This window comes from Rana temporaria, chromosome 7 (genome assembly GCF_905171775.1).
Source record: "Rana temporaria chromosome 7, aRanTem1.1, whole genome shotgun sequence".
NCBI classification, from domain to species: domain Eukaryota; kingdom Metazoa; phylum Chordata; class Amphibia; order Anura; family Ranidae; genus Rana; species Rana temporaria.
This window is the reverse complement of record NC_053495.1, coordinates 62,388,198-62,403,973: the sequence shown is the minus strand read 5'-3', so window position 1 is coordinate 62,403,973 and position 15,776 is coordinate 62,388,198. Positions and strand designations below refer to the sequence as shown.

Below are 15,776 nucleotides of genomic sequence, written 5' to 3'. Positions count from 1 at the left end.
TGGTGAATCTCCTTAGCTGGAAGCACAGACAGCAATAAAAACTTACGAGAGTCTAACCCTTTCTTACACTATCCAAAACTTCAAAAAACATGTTTGCCTTTACATATAATTTGTGTTGAATAATACTTTATAGTGTAGCCCAACATGCCTTTCAAACTAAGTGGTGGAGTTTATAATATTGTGGACGATAAAAAAATGGAATAAAATTTGACAAACTTTATAGTAACCCTTTAAAAAAAGGTTTTGTCTGGAATTGGGCTTTTATTTGCCTAAAATACTTTATTTACTGTATCTCTACTCTACATCTGTCCATTTATTATTTGGAGCCTTACCTATGCTGACATTAAACATAGGAAATTATTTTCCAGATAATGTTGCCAAAATTGTTGCATGGGAAATATTGGCTGGAGCTAGGTCTATTGATTGACCCCTGTTCTGTCTCATAGTCTCATCTATCTTTTTATTGACACAGTTCTCAAATAATCCTGCAATGACAAGCTTTTTTCTTTTTGCCAGCATCAGGAGTCATTTCTTCTTTACAATTCACAGATCTGTAGTAATGGCCAGTTGATACTTAAATTAATGTATTTTATCGACAAAGATCTTTAACTCAAATTTTTAATTTTTTTTTACTTATTTGAATAAAATGATCCGGCGTCTACATTTTTCAGTACAAAGGCGGTTTAAGTTGGTGATGCTGTCCCTCCTATTTTTTACATTTGCCATGCATTTTGCTCTAGACATTTTTTCTTTTTCTACAACAGTTTCTTGCCCATGTCCATCTCAAAACCATCTCAGAACCAAAACACATTTGGTCCAGAAGATGCCAATTGTAAGGACACTGCAAGATTTTAGTGGCAGCAATGGATCTTCAGTGGATGGAAGTCAGATGTTGAAGACTTTAAAAATAAGCCTAAATGTTCAGAAAAAAGCAACAAAAAGATATAAAGGATCAAAGCTGGCATCTCTTTTCCAGAACCCACTATACAATACCCTAATGCCAATCATCAAAGAGGAGGACAAGCTATTCAGAGTGAACACAGAGGAAAAATTTACCCTAAAAAGCAGTGGAAGTGATGAGTGGTAAGTTGCCATTTTATAATTTTTTTTTAATAAGTATCGAATGTCCAGAATAGTTAATATAACCTTACAACTGTATGTTTATATTTTTTTGTATTATTTTTATATTGACTTGAAACCCATCTGTAAGTACAAACTATCTTCACCCTCACCAAACTGCTAAGAAGTAAGTACTCTAAGGCCCCGTACAGACGACCGAACATGTCTGCTGAAACTGGTCTGCGGACCAGTTTCAGCAGACATGTTCGGTCGTCTGTACAGCCGAGCGGACAGGTTTCCAGCGTACATTTGTCCGCCCGACCGTTTTCGAGCGGACAAATGTTTCTTAGCATGCTAGGAAACATGCCCGCTGGAATCCTGTCCGTCGGACATGTTCGGTCGTCTGTACAGACTCACCGTACATGTCCGACCGGCCGCCATCCCTCGCATGCGTCGAATGACTTTGACGCATGCGTGGAAGCATTGACCTTTCAGCGTCGCGCACGTCGCCGCGTCATCGTCGCGGCGACGGCGCAGACACGTCACCGTGCTGTCTGTCCGTGCGGATTGTCTCTCATTTCTGTCTGATGGTGTGTACAACCATCAGACAGAAATCTCCGACCGGACATGTCCGCTGAAAACGGTCCGGCGGACCGTTTTCAGCGGATTGTCCGGTCGTGTGTATGAGGCCTAATACATTAATACACATAGGGGGTTATTTACGAAAGGCAAATCCACTTTGCACTGCAAGTGCAAACTACAAGTGCAAAATGCATTTGAAATTGCACCGAAAGTGCACTTGGAAGTGCAGTCGCTGTAGACATGTGAACTTGCAAGGAAAATAAAAAACAGCATTTTAGCTTTCACATGATTGGATAATAAAATCAGCAGAGCTTCCCCTCAGATTTACAGCGACTGCACTTCCAAGTGCAATTTCAAGTGCACTTTGCACTTGTAGTGCAAAGTGGATTTGCCTTTCGTAAATAACCCCCATAATATTATATATATAATAATAAATCATCTCTACGCCATATGGAAATGTACATACAGAACTGGCCTATTTTAATAGGATAAAACAATGTGCAAAGTGTAGTGATCTGTAACAACATTTATCTTTTACTTACTGATTATGGAAAAGTGGGCTCTGCTTGACTGATTTGGGTTGTTCAAGTTCTATATAATAATAGTTGTTCCTTGCACTACTTTATTACACATACCCAGGTCCCTGAGAATAGAGATGAGCAATTGTGTCTGAGTTTGGTTGATTTCAGTGCAGCACCTCTTGAGAAACGGAAGACTCTTTAGAGCAATAGATGTGGACAGCACAGGACACATCTGAAAAAACGTGTCCTGTTGTGAGAAGATTCACCCCCAAAGGCTGACATGTGTTTACACTTCCGTCATGTGTATTGTGTAAATTGCTAATTGTCTACTTTTATGTATGTCTACTTTTTAAATAACCACCACACAGATGTGCCCTCTGCTATCTATTTACATTTTTCGCAGCTAACATGCAAGAGATTGTCAAATAAGGTAATAGGGAGCCAGAGACTGTCATGGGGGATATGTATCAGTGCATTACATGCTTTAAATTACATGTTTAGGAGATATCTTTAAGCTTTATGTGGCATTCCAGAACAGTACAATTATAACAGACAACACCAGTAATGCAGTATTCTGACGTCACATATTTTGCATGTGTAAATTATTTTTTACTTTTACTTTTAGTTTGGCCTAAATATAGCAGCAGGGCCCCAATCTGATTTATTACAACTTGGGAAAAAAAGGCTTTTTCAGATATTTTTGGCTGCACCTTTTTGCAACTAGCGGTAATAAGCCTGAAGAGAAGCCACTAAAAGTTTAACAACTATGGGAAAGTTTTTCTCCCTAAAAAGATATTCGTCTCTACATATCTGAACACTTTGGTAGGGCACATAACACATTGCACCTAAGCATGGGGGGGGGGGGGGACTTGTTTGTTAATGTAGATATAAAACCAACTATTAAATGTGTACTTATGTGTTATGGGGTGATAATGCTTTTCCCTCATCTTCAAAAATCTGCTTGCAAATCACTCCGTCATATGCTCTCCCAAAGGAACAAATTAACCTCTGTGTTGATGCACATATTACACTGTTTTCACAAAAACTAATTTGCATCTGCAATAATTAGGAAGTTAAATGTAAGAGCTGACAAATAATCAGCATATAGTATTAAATGCAAAGAGAATAGTGAGTCCAAATATAAATATATATATACTCAAATAGTGAATAGTGAGTCCAAAATATATAATACTCATAAGGCGAATGTGCAAAAATATATAAAGAATATTGTGCAAAAAAAACGGAATGGAAGTTCAATCCCAATAGTAAACACAAATCAGCTGTCAGGGCAGATATTCTGAATGCACTGGATGAAGGTGAGCACCAGCTCTATGGTGTGAGTGCACGACCGTGCGATAGAAGATAAACCAGATCCCTGGCTGAGCTCCCGGGACTCTTACCTCTCAGCCCTCCTAAATGGGCATTGATGTACAGGTCACTCGCAGCCTTCTATGGGTGGTCCCTGATGTTTCCTCTCTTGATCTGATGGATCCTTCCTTAATTGGGACAGATGCTCCTCAAAACCAGATGGATGATGTGGGTTATAAGAGAGAGAGAGAGGGGACTCCCATAGTGAGGTAACGTTTGGTGCAGGTAAAATATGTTTATTGAGGAAAAACCTGCACTTACATTAAAAGAAAAATAAAAGTGCAACGAGGAAACAAACAAGCGGCGTTTGAATCGCCAGCTTACGTCACTCCGGGTGTACGTCCTCCAATTCCTACGCGTTACGACACCACGTGTCTTTCCCCAGACGAAGACACGTGGTGTCGTAACGCGTAGGAATTGGAGGACGTACACCCGGAGTGACGTAAGCTGGCGATTCAAACGCCGCTTGTTTGTTTCCTCGTTGCACTTTTATTTTTATTTTAATGTAAGTGCAGGTTTTTCCTCAATAAACATATTTTACCTGCACCAAACGTTACCTCACTATGGGAGTCCCCTCTCTCTCTCTCTTATAACCCACATCATCCATCTGGTTTTGAGGAGCATCTGTCCCAATTAAGGAAGGATCCATCAGATCAAGAGAGGAAACATCAGGGACCACCCATAGAAGGCTGCGAGTGACCTGTACATCAATGCCCATTTAGGAGGGCTGAGAGGTAAGAGTCCCGGGAGCTCAGCCAGGGATCTGGTTTATCTTCTATCGCACGGTCGTGCACTCACACCATAGAGCTGGTGCTCACCTTCATCCAGTGCATTCAGAATATCTGCCCTGACAGCTGATTTGTGTTTACTATTGGGATTGAACTTCCATTCCGTTTTTTTTGCACAATATTCTTTATATATTTTTGCACATTCGCCTTATGAGTATTATATATTTTGGACTCACTATTCACTATTTGAGTATATATATATTTATATTTGGACTCACTATTCTCTTTGCATTTAATACTATATGCTGATTATTTGTCAGCTCTTACATTTATCTTTCTTATGTGATATCACTATTCCATTAGTGTGATATGTTGCGCAGAATCACCATTTATTTATATTCCTGTTTTATGTCATGTAAACATAATTAGGTTTTGCTGCACTATATATTTTTGGTGGATTCACTCATTTAGGATCCATTTTAGCGCAAAAGCACTTGTCACTTTAATAATTAGGAAGTATTTCCTGTGAAAAATATATGCAGCCATTATCAATGCAGTGCATCTGGTCAGGCTGTCAAAAAATAAATTTCAGCCAGCAAAAAATAGAATTATGCCCTTTTAAAAACACACATTCAGCTTTATGCTGAGCATTATGTTTAATCTTTGTTTATTGGTCTTTATGTTGTTACATGAATACACATAAAAAAAGGAGTTACAAAAGGATCATAAGGTTTAGGTTTAGATCCATCCATTTAGTACAGTAAGTATATCAGTAACAGTTGGCTTTACATACTAGTATGTAAGGCAAATCAAAGTACAACATTGTATGGGTAGATAACAAAGGAGCATAACCACCTAGGTAAGCAGGGTGTGAGGTAGGCAGTGGTCCAACGTTTGAATTAAGTGAAATTTCAGTAGTATGCCAGTAGCAGTAACATAAGGCCTCGTACACACGACCGAACATGTCTGCTGAAACTGGTCCGCGGCCCAGTTTCAGCAGACATGTTCGGTCGTGTGTACAGCCAACCAGACAAATGTCTGGCGGATCGGAAAGGTTTCCAGCGGACAAATGTTTCTTAGCATGCTAAGAAACATGTCCACTGGAAGCCTGTCCGTCGGACATGTTCGGTCGTCTGTACGACTTACCAGACATGTCCGCTCGGCCAAAAGCCCTCGCATGCGTCGAAGTGATTCGACGCATGCGTGGAAGCATTGACCTTCCAGGGTCGCGCACGTCGCCGTGTCATCGCCTTAGCTACGTCGCGACACGTCACCGCGTTTGTTTTCCGCGGGGATTTTGGTCTGATGGTGTATACAGCCATCAGACCAAAATCCGCGGACCGTTTTCATCGGACAGATCCGCTGGTGTGTACGAGGCCTAAGAAATATCAAAGGACCTTTCAACAAGGAGAGCAAGCAGGAAACCCTCCTCAGGGGCATACTTAACAAAAATATGGTTATAACCAAACATTTACGTAGAAGTCTGAACAAAGTTGTAATAACTAGGGTAGAAGAACAAATATAGGGTAGTAAGCACTAGGAGGTGAGATAAAACTGGCTATCCAAGAAAGATAGCAAGCAGTATGATAGGGAGATCAAAGGTAGGCGGTGAATTTAGAGGAATGTCGGAAGTGATTCCAGAACGACCAGGTCAAGGTGTAATCATCAGTTTTATCTGTTTCCCAGGAGATCAAATTTTATAGATGGCAAATAGAATCCATTTCACAGGCCCATTCTACAAAAGATGGTGGTTGCGCGTTTGGCCATTCCCTGGCAATAAAAGTACATGCAGAAGTCAAGATGTGTCGAAGAAGACTTTTTTTAAATTTTGTTTATAGGATCCAGGCATCATTGATAGCAATATAATGAGAGGAGAGTTAACAATTTTGTCCCCAACTAAATCATAGTAGAGGTGAAGTATTTTGTCCCAGAAAGGAGTTAGGAGTGGATAAGTGCTGCAAATATGAGTCATGGTGCCTGAAAACATCTCCAATAGGTGTTTGGAATGGACGGGTCTGTTTTATGCTGGGTAGTAGGACAACGATACCACCTGGCGAGGATCTTATATTTGCTCTAGAACAGGGCTCAAAATTTCAAGTCCTGAGCTACTAGCTAGGCCTCAAGGGTTACTCGCCACCAGTTGCCACACCCAACCCCTACCCTGCTCCGCCCCTAAACACCCCTTTATAAATTATCTCATGAAATTACACATTAAATGTTTTATGCAGAATTTAAAAAAATGATCCGTGCTCATTAATGCAGCCTCACCCATGTCCACCAATGCAGCCTCACCCATGTCCACCAATGCAGCCTCACCCATGTCCACCAATGCAGCCTCACCCATGTCCACCAATGCAGCCTACCCGTGTCCACCAATGCATCCTACCCGTGTCCACCAATGCAGCAAAAGTATGCAGGCATAGGACACACCCCTGGCCACGCCCCCTTAAAGGAGAATTGTACAAAAAACAAGATTGGTTAAACCCACAAGTGCTTTTTTTACCACTATTATTCATTTATATTGGCTTTTAGAATTTACAAATGCAGCCATTTAGAAATCAGATGAACGGTTTATCGCTGGAAGACATTTTTTGATAGATATAAAGTGCATTTTATATAAAACGAGTCTATATAGATCAGACCAAAATGAGGGACAGGTGAGGAGGAATGAGGGACAGAGGTACATTGTTCCAAATCAAGGACAGTCCATCCAAATCGGGAACAATTGGGAGCTATGCTAGTGACACTAATACAGTGATTAGTAATAATACTGTGTCCTAATTTTATTTACAGACTGGTTGGCTTTTCTCCCTGCAGTCAACTCTGAACAGTAAGTGAAATCAGGCAGAAGAACCAGCCAGATCTGTGTTGAGTGTTTATTAACACACCCAAATCTCTATGCTGTGGCTGGCCATAACCAGCAGCAGACTGACAGCCAAAATCATTTGCTGTGAGCCTGCTAACAAACTTGTGCTCGAAACAGGGGATGCGTGTCCTCGCACGCATGTAAACCAGGAAGTTCCCCTTGTGACGTACGGGTATGTCACGGTGGTACAACAAACTCGCCGGCCAGCAGTGTATGGTAAACTGCTGGTCGGCAAGTGGATTAAACAACATTTTAAATTAACTACATAATAATCAGCTCAGCAACAGCAGTTTGTGATTTTTGTGGTACAGGTTTTAACTTTTAAAAATGTATAGATAAATCTCAATAATGCATTTCAGCATGACCTAATAGTATTTGTGATTTAAAATTGTTTTGCAAGGAAACATGAGAAACATTTTTTAAGCAGAATTCCAGAAAGTTTGAACGCATAGAAGTGAGGGAGATGAGTGTACTAACTTACACTTCTCTTATTGACATTGTCGCCAGATCTGGTGCTTTGAATTCTTTGTTCTCCCTATTATTTAGCCAGTGCTCACACCTTTCTAGTACCTTTTAAGCAGCATTAAACCCAAAAGGAAAATATTTATGGTGCAGCTTACCAATACTTATGCCGCGTACACACGATCGGTCAAACCGTTGATAACGGTCTGATGGACCGTTTTCATCAGACCAAACCGATCGTGTGTAGGCCCCATGGTGTGTAGGCACGACTAACCATCAGTCAGCTTTATCGGTTAACTGATGGAAAAATCTATCAAACCGTTCTCATCGGATTGACCGATCATGTTTACAGGGCATTAGATGTGATGGCTGTGTTAATTTTCTTTTTTTAGGCTTTTCTTTCTTTATTTTCATCTGATGATCCTGCCCATATCTATGTCTGTTATTTTTCAAAAGAACACGCTGTCCTGCAGAATGTTTCACTTACAGAGATGAGACATATAATTTAACACCAGCAAGGGTGCTTACAGCTATTATTTATGTATGTAAAACTTTTCTTTCCAAAAAGAAAAAAAAATGTAACTTTTTATAAAGTATTAGCTGAAGTTCAGCTTCAATTTGTTAGTGTATTTAAATCTGCAAGTACATCTAACAATCTCCTCCCCCCAGACTGACAATTCTGCTGTTCAAAGGTCCCCCCTGTGCTCCTTCATGCAGAGTGGGGGCCCTCTAATACAGGAGGTGTGTTACCGGCCAGATCACAAGGTAAAAAAGGCAAAAAATATATAAATAATGCAGCCACCACATCTATTGATTGGTAAGCTGCAATATATAAAAATGTTTAGTTTTGGGTTTAATACCTTTTTAACTATACCGTTATAAAGTCTGCCTATAGAAGATCTGTGGGCATTTTCCAAATACCCAGTGACCAGAGTGCAAGGATTGAAAAAAATGCAGTGGCTAAACAGTAAAAAAAATGCCAAGATTTCAGTGCAATAGACTTGAAGGAAACCATAGAGATAAGTGTAAATTAAACATTACACTTACTTTCCACACTTCCACTCATTTCCTGGAATCGTTTTTTTTTAAAACAAGAATAGAACTGTTGGCTAGTTGATAGAAACATCTATAGGCTGTGATTTTTCTCAAAGAGCTTGTTAGCAAGTACTGACAGAAAAAGTAACATTTGTACGTATCTTCTTTTTTATTTTCAGTTAAAATTTGCTGAATTCATTCCTTTTTAAAGTGCAAGTTTATTTAATTAATTATGGTTACACAATGCTCAGATTCGGAAGGCAGGCTGGTAGGCATCCTAAAGGATATATATGATTTCAAAATACAATTACATTTTAAATTCAGCATTGTAATAGCAATACAACCATAGTTATGTTTGACAATCTAATATAAGCTTATTTTCAAAATGTTCTTTCATGTTGTGTTATTTTATATATATATATATATATATATATATATATATATATATATATATATATATATATATATATATATATATATATATATATATATATTTTATCCCATTTCTTATTATATTTTTTATTACATCCCATTTATGTTTGTATATAAAGGAGGTGTCTGTTATGCCTCATACACACGGTCGGACTTTTGACCATGCAAAAGTCCGGTGTGAGTCAGTCGGAAGTCCGACGGAAAGATAGAGAACAGGTTCTCTATCTAAGGGCCGTCGGACTTCCGCCAAAAAAAGTCTGATGGAGGCTACACAGGGCCAGACTTTCCGAGAAAAAAAGCCTGTCTGACTTTTTTTCTCGGAAAGTCCGGCCGGTGTACGAGGCATAAAATTGCTTTAGTCAGAAACTTTAGTCAGAAAATTACGTCCTGCTAGATAAGTTCAGGCTGGTCCCTTTTGCAAATAGAGCTATGTAAAACATTAAAATGAAGTGCCTATACTGTTTGAAATCCAGTACTACACTGTCTTACCCTGCTTTGCACATGCTCAGTTGCGCTCCATTTTTCACATTATACCGCTAGAGGCAGATCTGCAGACAGCTTAAAGATTTGCTACTCATGGTCTCTGGGCTTCAAGAAAATGGAAGTCTCCGGCAAGAAGAAACGGAGCAATGCCAAGGCAATTTACAGCACTCACTAATTTTGGTAGCATAATTATTAATGTGAAATGTATGTTCCTTTTTATAGAACATCATTTTTTTTTATGAAATTGGTATGGGTAAAGTTCTGCTGTAAGTACACATAAGGGAAGAGAGGAGTCTCTCCTTAATATGTTTTCTATTTGATGCTTTTTAGCTGCAATTATTAGTTTGACCACTAGATGGTATTATTCTTCCCTTTTATGGTAATGTAATTGAGTTTTTGATAATTACATTTTATGATCTGATCACCAGTTAGTTTGGTATAAAAGCTTCTTAGTATAAGTATGTTTTCAACTTTTTATGAATTTTGTTTAGCTTTGGAATGTGGGCAGGATTTTTCTCCCCACTGAGTCTCTACGTATTACACTATATTATGGAGCCTTGACATCCTCTATCAACCGATGTCCCCTAAAGACGTTGGCTGTGACAACATTTTTTGGAAGGGGTCTTGGTAATGATGTCATCACACATGTGCACTTGACTAAGCGGCATGTTTTTATGTTACATGATGTCAGGGAGCTTGTGCAACAAGTGCTAATATCCATGCAGCAAGTTCTCATTCTCATGCTCAGGGTTGTGAGAAAAGAGGCCTAACCAGATGGGCAAGGACAAGAATGCACATGAGCATTGGCACATATTGCACGCCCACAGATTCTGGTGCCCAGCGGCCTATTTAAACCCAAGGTCTCCCTAGCCCCAGTGCCGATTCCTGTGTTCCTAAAACTCTGCTCCCTAGTTCCTGACCCAGCTACGTCTGATAAGTCTCTTGGATCACCCCATCGTGTTTTATCTGCTGCTCACCTGTGTTCCTGACCATAGCTTGTACTTCTGACTATGATTTCCGCCTTCTGACTTGGTACCCTGCTGCCAGCATGTTACTAACTCCTGCCTGACCTTGAGCTTGATCTTGAACCTGCAACAGGTTTGCAAGGCTGCTGCTGAACATAGCTTGTGACTGGCACCTGCGCGCTTCCACTTCCCTAGCAGTCCCTGTCTCCCAGTGGTGCTTGGATGGGAATTGCGCAAGAGGCTATCCTCATTTTGGGCTCCGCCGTCAGGTACATGACATATGCTGTTATTTATCCGAGTGTCTTGTGAGTAAATTTTAACTTAAAAAATGTGTGTTCCTCTGTTCACCTTAAAGCCACTTGGGACCATGTTGGTGCTCCAACTGGTGAGAAGCTGTTGACATTGCCATTAAAAGGTACCCAGCGCCTGTGGTTTTACTGCTGCCATGTTTTGATGCTGCAGTGTTGTGAAGTTGGTGATACTCATTCCTATGGCTGCCTGGTGGCCCAAAATAACAGTTCTATACACAAGCATTGTTGACCTCTAATTATCTGGTAAGCAGGTGGTACGCATATGTGGTGTTAGAACACTGAAGTTTTATAAAGTTTGCACCATGGATTGTCTGCACTTGCAGGGGCGGACTGACAACTCATAGGGCCCCCGGGCAATAGGAGATTATGGGGCCCTCGGGCAATAGGAGATTTTGGGACCCCTGGGCAATAGGAGATTATGGGACCCCCGGGCAATAGGAGATTATGGGACCCCCGGGCAATAGGAGATTAGGGGGCCACACAGTATACACACACATACAGTATACATACACAGTATACACACACAGACACACACAGTATACACAGACAGTATACATACACACAGAATACACATACACATACTGAAAAGGTACTGGAGAGGCGGGGCAGCTATATTCTTTGGATTTTTTTTAAAACACAGATTTTTACATACTGTCCCTGGTTTTACTGAGGCTGGCAACCCTGATGGGGCCCCCTAGTGGCATGGGGCCCTCAGGCAGTGGCGAGAGCCCGAATGGTCAGTCCGTCCCTGTGGACTTGTATCTCACATGATACACAGCACTAGATTGAAATCAAGTAAGTATAAGGGGGCTGGGGTGGATTTTGTGCACAGAAAATGTTCTACCTTAGAGAATGCATTAAGGTCTTAAACCTTAACCCTTTACAACCACTTCAAGGTGGTTCTAAAAGCTTCCTATGGTGGCACACCAAATAAAGCCAGGAGCCAGGAACCTGAGAAGAGAGACCACTCTGTTAAGGTAAGTATAACATGTGTTCATTTTTTTTTTAATTCACAACTACTTTAAGTGGATGACTTATATGAATCATTTTTACAAATTTAAAATATTTAAAATATATTTACACTTTTGCAACCAAATTAGGTGTAGCAAGGTACTGGGCTATGACAGTATGGAGACAAAGACATTATTTTTCATTTACTTGTCTCCCTCTTCTGAGATATTGATATTGTACTTCACAACCCTTGTCTCGCCAGCAAGAGGAGAGCCAAGACAAGTGGACCTGTAGACTTTAATTCAAAGCACCTGGAATCCTGGGAGGTGTAGTCCAAGGCAGTGGCTATGTAATGTAAAACAACTGCCTCTATGGAGTACAGGTTCCAATAGACTGTGCAACAGGAGTAGCCTCAAAGGGCATTTTTTCTTTCATCTAAGGAAGCTCACTCTTGGCACCATGGGACCCTATACCTACGGTTTGTGCCATTGAGTCTGCACAGGAGGGGTAATCCAGTGTTTTCTAGAGCCTGAGAAACAGAGCGAGATAAGTGGAGATCCAGGAGCACTGACGACTTGCTCACTTTGTGGGGTTGCCACCAATAGAATGGAGCGTTTATCAGATTCCTCACTCCAGCTAATGAGTTTTCTGAAATGCCAAAACCAGACCAAAGGGGTGCCCTTTCATTGCAAGAGCACATCGCCACCTCCAGGAGTCAGTGAGAGGGCCACTGGCCCATTTCTACACTGTTAGCAGTAATCAAGTTTTGCATTTGCATTTGAAGCTGTAGAAAGTGCTAATAATTCAAACACTAAACTCTGGCAGATTGATTGAGAAGTGCAGCACAGTGAATATGTCTGAGTTTACCCTTTTTTTTTTTTCATAAAAATACACTTAAGAGGTTCTAAAGTCAAATTAAATATTGAGTCCCTTTTTAATTCACTTTATTATGAATTCCTTATAACCACTGCCACCACACATGAACTGCAAGAGGTTTCTATTGGGATTTTCCATCCAATTCAATGTTTTTATCCATATAAAATACTGCTTAGATCCTAAAAACTAAATTGGAAGAGCTATAAAGAATAATGTACTCTCCAAAATAAATGATGTGACTTGATCAAGATAACTGGTAGAAGTGCTATCTTATTTCTTGAAGTATAACAACTTTCATACTTCATATGAAGCAAAATGGTATACAAAAAAATCAATCAAATGGGAACTCACTGTGTACTTGACTATAATATACAGTATATGCCAATATTTAATACTATAGGGTTCTAATAACATTACAATATATCATTTAGATTTTTCTCACCTCGTCTTTCAGGACAGCACCTGGAGAGAGCGCAGCTCCACCCACTTCCCAGGAAACACTGCAGTCAATGCTATAACTTCCGCCCCCTTCCACCATGGCCTCAGTTGTAGTGTTTCCTCCGGCCATGGTGGAAGCGCTGCAGGGAACCAGGGGTGTGCTGTTCTCTCCCCAGGCGGGGAAGGTGGATTTTGTTTGAGCATACCGATGTTTTAGGTATTAGGAGGTGATCCTCCAGGAGGCGGACTCGACTTCTCCCCTGACGCGTGGGTGAAGGTCGGGTGCCTCTCCTCTTCGGTCCAGCGAGGACAGAGGCTGCTGGAGGTCCCGCTCCCTTAGTCCGGGCATCGTAGCTTGCGGGGGGGCGGTCAGGTGCCGTTCTTCCGGCATACGAGGCTCCGGAGCGGAGGGCGTAGTGACGTCCTTTCCGGGTGGAGGCGGGACTTCCGGCGGCGCGTGGCGGCTTCCGGTTCCGGCCGCCTGGAACGCAGGAGGAGGAGTGAGCCTCGGCGGTGCTATTTCCGGGTCTCGCAGCGGCGAGAGGAACCCGGGAGATTTAAAAAAGCTGTCGCACGCCCGCAGCGTTCTGGGACCATGGAGCCAGAAGACGCAGCGGAGGTGGCGGGAGCAGGAGCCACAAGCACCAGCCCGGCCCAGGTAGGAGACCCAGCGAGGGTCAATGTACCAGGGTGTTGTTATGTCCCTCTTTTCTGCCCCTTCGGGGGAGGGGAGCCTGCCTCACTCACCCTAGTCACTTCTGTGGGTGCGTGTAGTTTTCTGGTACAGCGGTGATGGGTTCTGGTTTTTATTGTTCACTAGCTGTGTGCACTTGTGTGATTTGTTGGCTGGCGTACAAAGGTTAAACATAGCGTTGTTGTCCTTTGTGTCGTTTCAGAAAGTTAAAGAAAAACTTAAAGTGGTAGAACCTCCTCCTTCCAAGAAGCGGTGTGCTACTTGTAAAGCTTCCCTTAAAGGGAACTGGACCAAACCTTTATGCAAAACTTGTATTGCGGAGATTGTCAGGGGGGAAGCCTCTACTAGTTCGGCCTCTGAGCAGCCCACCGTCAAGGGAACGGGGGAGTTGCTCTCTTCATTTAGGGAGGAGTTGCACCAGACTTTCCAGTCTTTTCGCTCCTTCCTGGACAAGGGTCCGACTAAAGGATCTAAGGCCAGGGCCAGTACCCCCTCCACATCTAGAAGGTTAGACAGTGAGTCCGAGGAGGAGGAACCTGAAAATGCTTCAGGATCAGAGGCGGAGGATGAAGAAGAAAGGGATACTTCTTCCTCACGCTATAAACTGTCCTTAGAGGAGGTTGATGACCTATTAAGGACAATTCATTCTACCCTAAACATTAAGGAAGATGCGACTCAGCTGTCCTTGCATGACAGGATGTACCAGGGTTTGGATGAGGTAAAACATCGTACCTTCCCGGTACATAAAGTATTGTCTGAGACAATTAAAAGAGAATGGAAGGACCCAGAGAAGGCACCCTTCTTTTCTAAATCTCTGAAAAGGAGATTTCCTTTCGATGAAGATCCAACGCAGGCCTGGAATAAAAGGCCTAAACTGGATGCAGCATTCTCAAAAGTTTCTCGCAATACGGACCTAGCTTTTGAGGATACAGGTGCCCTTAAGGATCCCCTGGATAAAAGAGCAGATAGCCTGCTCAAAAAAGCCTGGGATACCTCCTTGATTAATCTTAAACCAGCTATGGCATCCACTGTGGTGGCCAGAAACCTTGAACATTGGCTGGATCAGCTTAAAGGTCACATCGAGGCTGGTACCTCTCGTAGAGAGCTTTTGGAGTCCTTTCCAGTCCTTATGAAAGCGGTAGGCTATATAGCGGATGCTTCGGCTGAATCTGTGAAGCTCTCCGCCAGATCCTCGGCGTTGATAAATTCAACCAGAAGGGCCTTATGGGTTAAGACCTGGCAGGGGGACACAGCCTCTAAGCTGAAACTGTGTGGGTTACCTTTTGAAGGAGACTTGGTTTTTGGCACAGGACTAGACACCGTCCTGGATAGGACGGCGGATAGAAAGAAGGCTCTTCCTTTAAAAAAGGTAGATTCGGGGCCCAAGAAAAATTTTCGTCCTTTTTTCCAAGCCAAGGGTCCTAAGGAGGCACAAAGAGGCCAGGGTGGTAGACCCTGGCGGTCCCAGAGGGGCCGCGGGAAGCCTGGGGTGTTATTTCGCTCCCCCAGCCAGCCTGCTAAGCCCCAGTGACGGTCTCCCAGCTGTGGGTGGTCGGCTCCAAGCCTTCCTTCCACAGTGGGCAGAGGCGACGTCCAGTCCGTATGTACTCAAACTGATTGCAGAGGGATACGCACTGGAGTTCTCGGGAAAACCACCGTCGCGGTTTTATGTGACCCAATTGCCCAGGGAGCAAGAGAAGTCTCGGGCTATGCTGACATTAGTGGAGGATTTTCTCCAACAGAGGGTGATTACGCCAGTTCCCCAGAGAGAACAGGGGGAGGGCTGTTATTCCCATATATTTCTTGTAAAGAAGCCGTCGGGCAAATTCAGGTTAATTTTAAACCTAAAGGTCCTGAATCTAGCTATCCGGTACAAGAGATTCCGCATGGACTCTATATACTCGGTGAGAAAGCTTCTTCCCCTGGGGTGCTTTCTAGCATCAATAGATTTAAGGGATGCTTATTTGCACGTCCCGATCAGGACTTCCTCCCAGCGCTATCTGCG

General features: G+C 42.3%; 1 protein-coding gene across 2 annotated transcripts in view; it reads left to right on the top strand.

Annotated features, from left to right (window-relative positions):
* Positions 1-500: 500 nt before the first annotated feature.
* LOC120945367 (extracellular serine/threonine protein kinase FAM20C-like) overlaps positions 501-15,776 on the top strand; it is a 112,743-nt gene continuing 97,467 nt past the window's right edge. For both annotated transcript variants that reach the window (XM_040359488.1, XM_040359487.1), the window contains exon 1: positions 501-1,083. In XM_040359488.1, the coding sequence (XP_040215422.1) occupies positions 647-1,083 (437 nt within the window). In that variant the 5' untranslated portion in view covers positions 501-646. The remainder of the gene's footprint in view (positions 1,084-15,776) is intronic.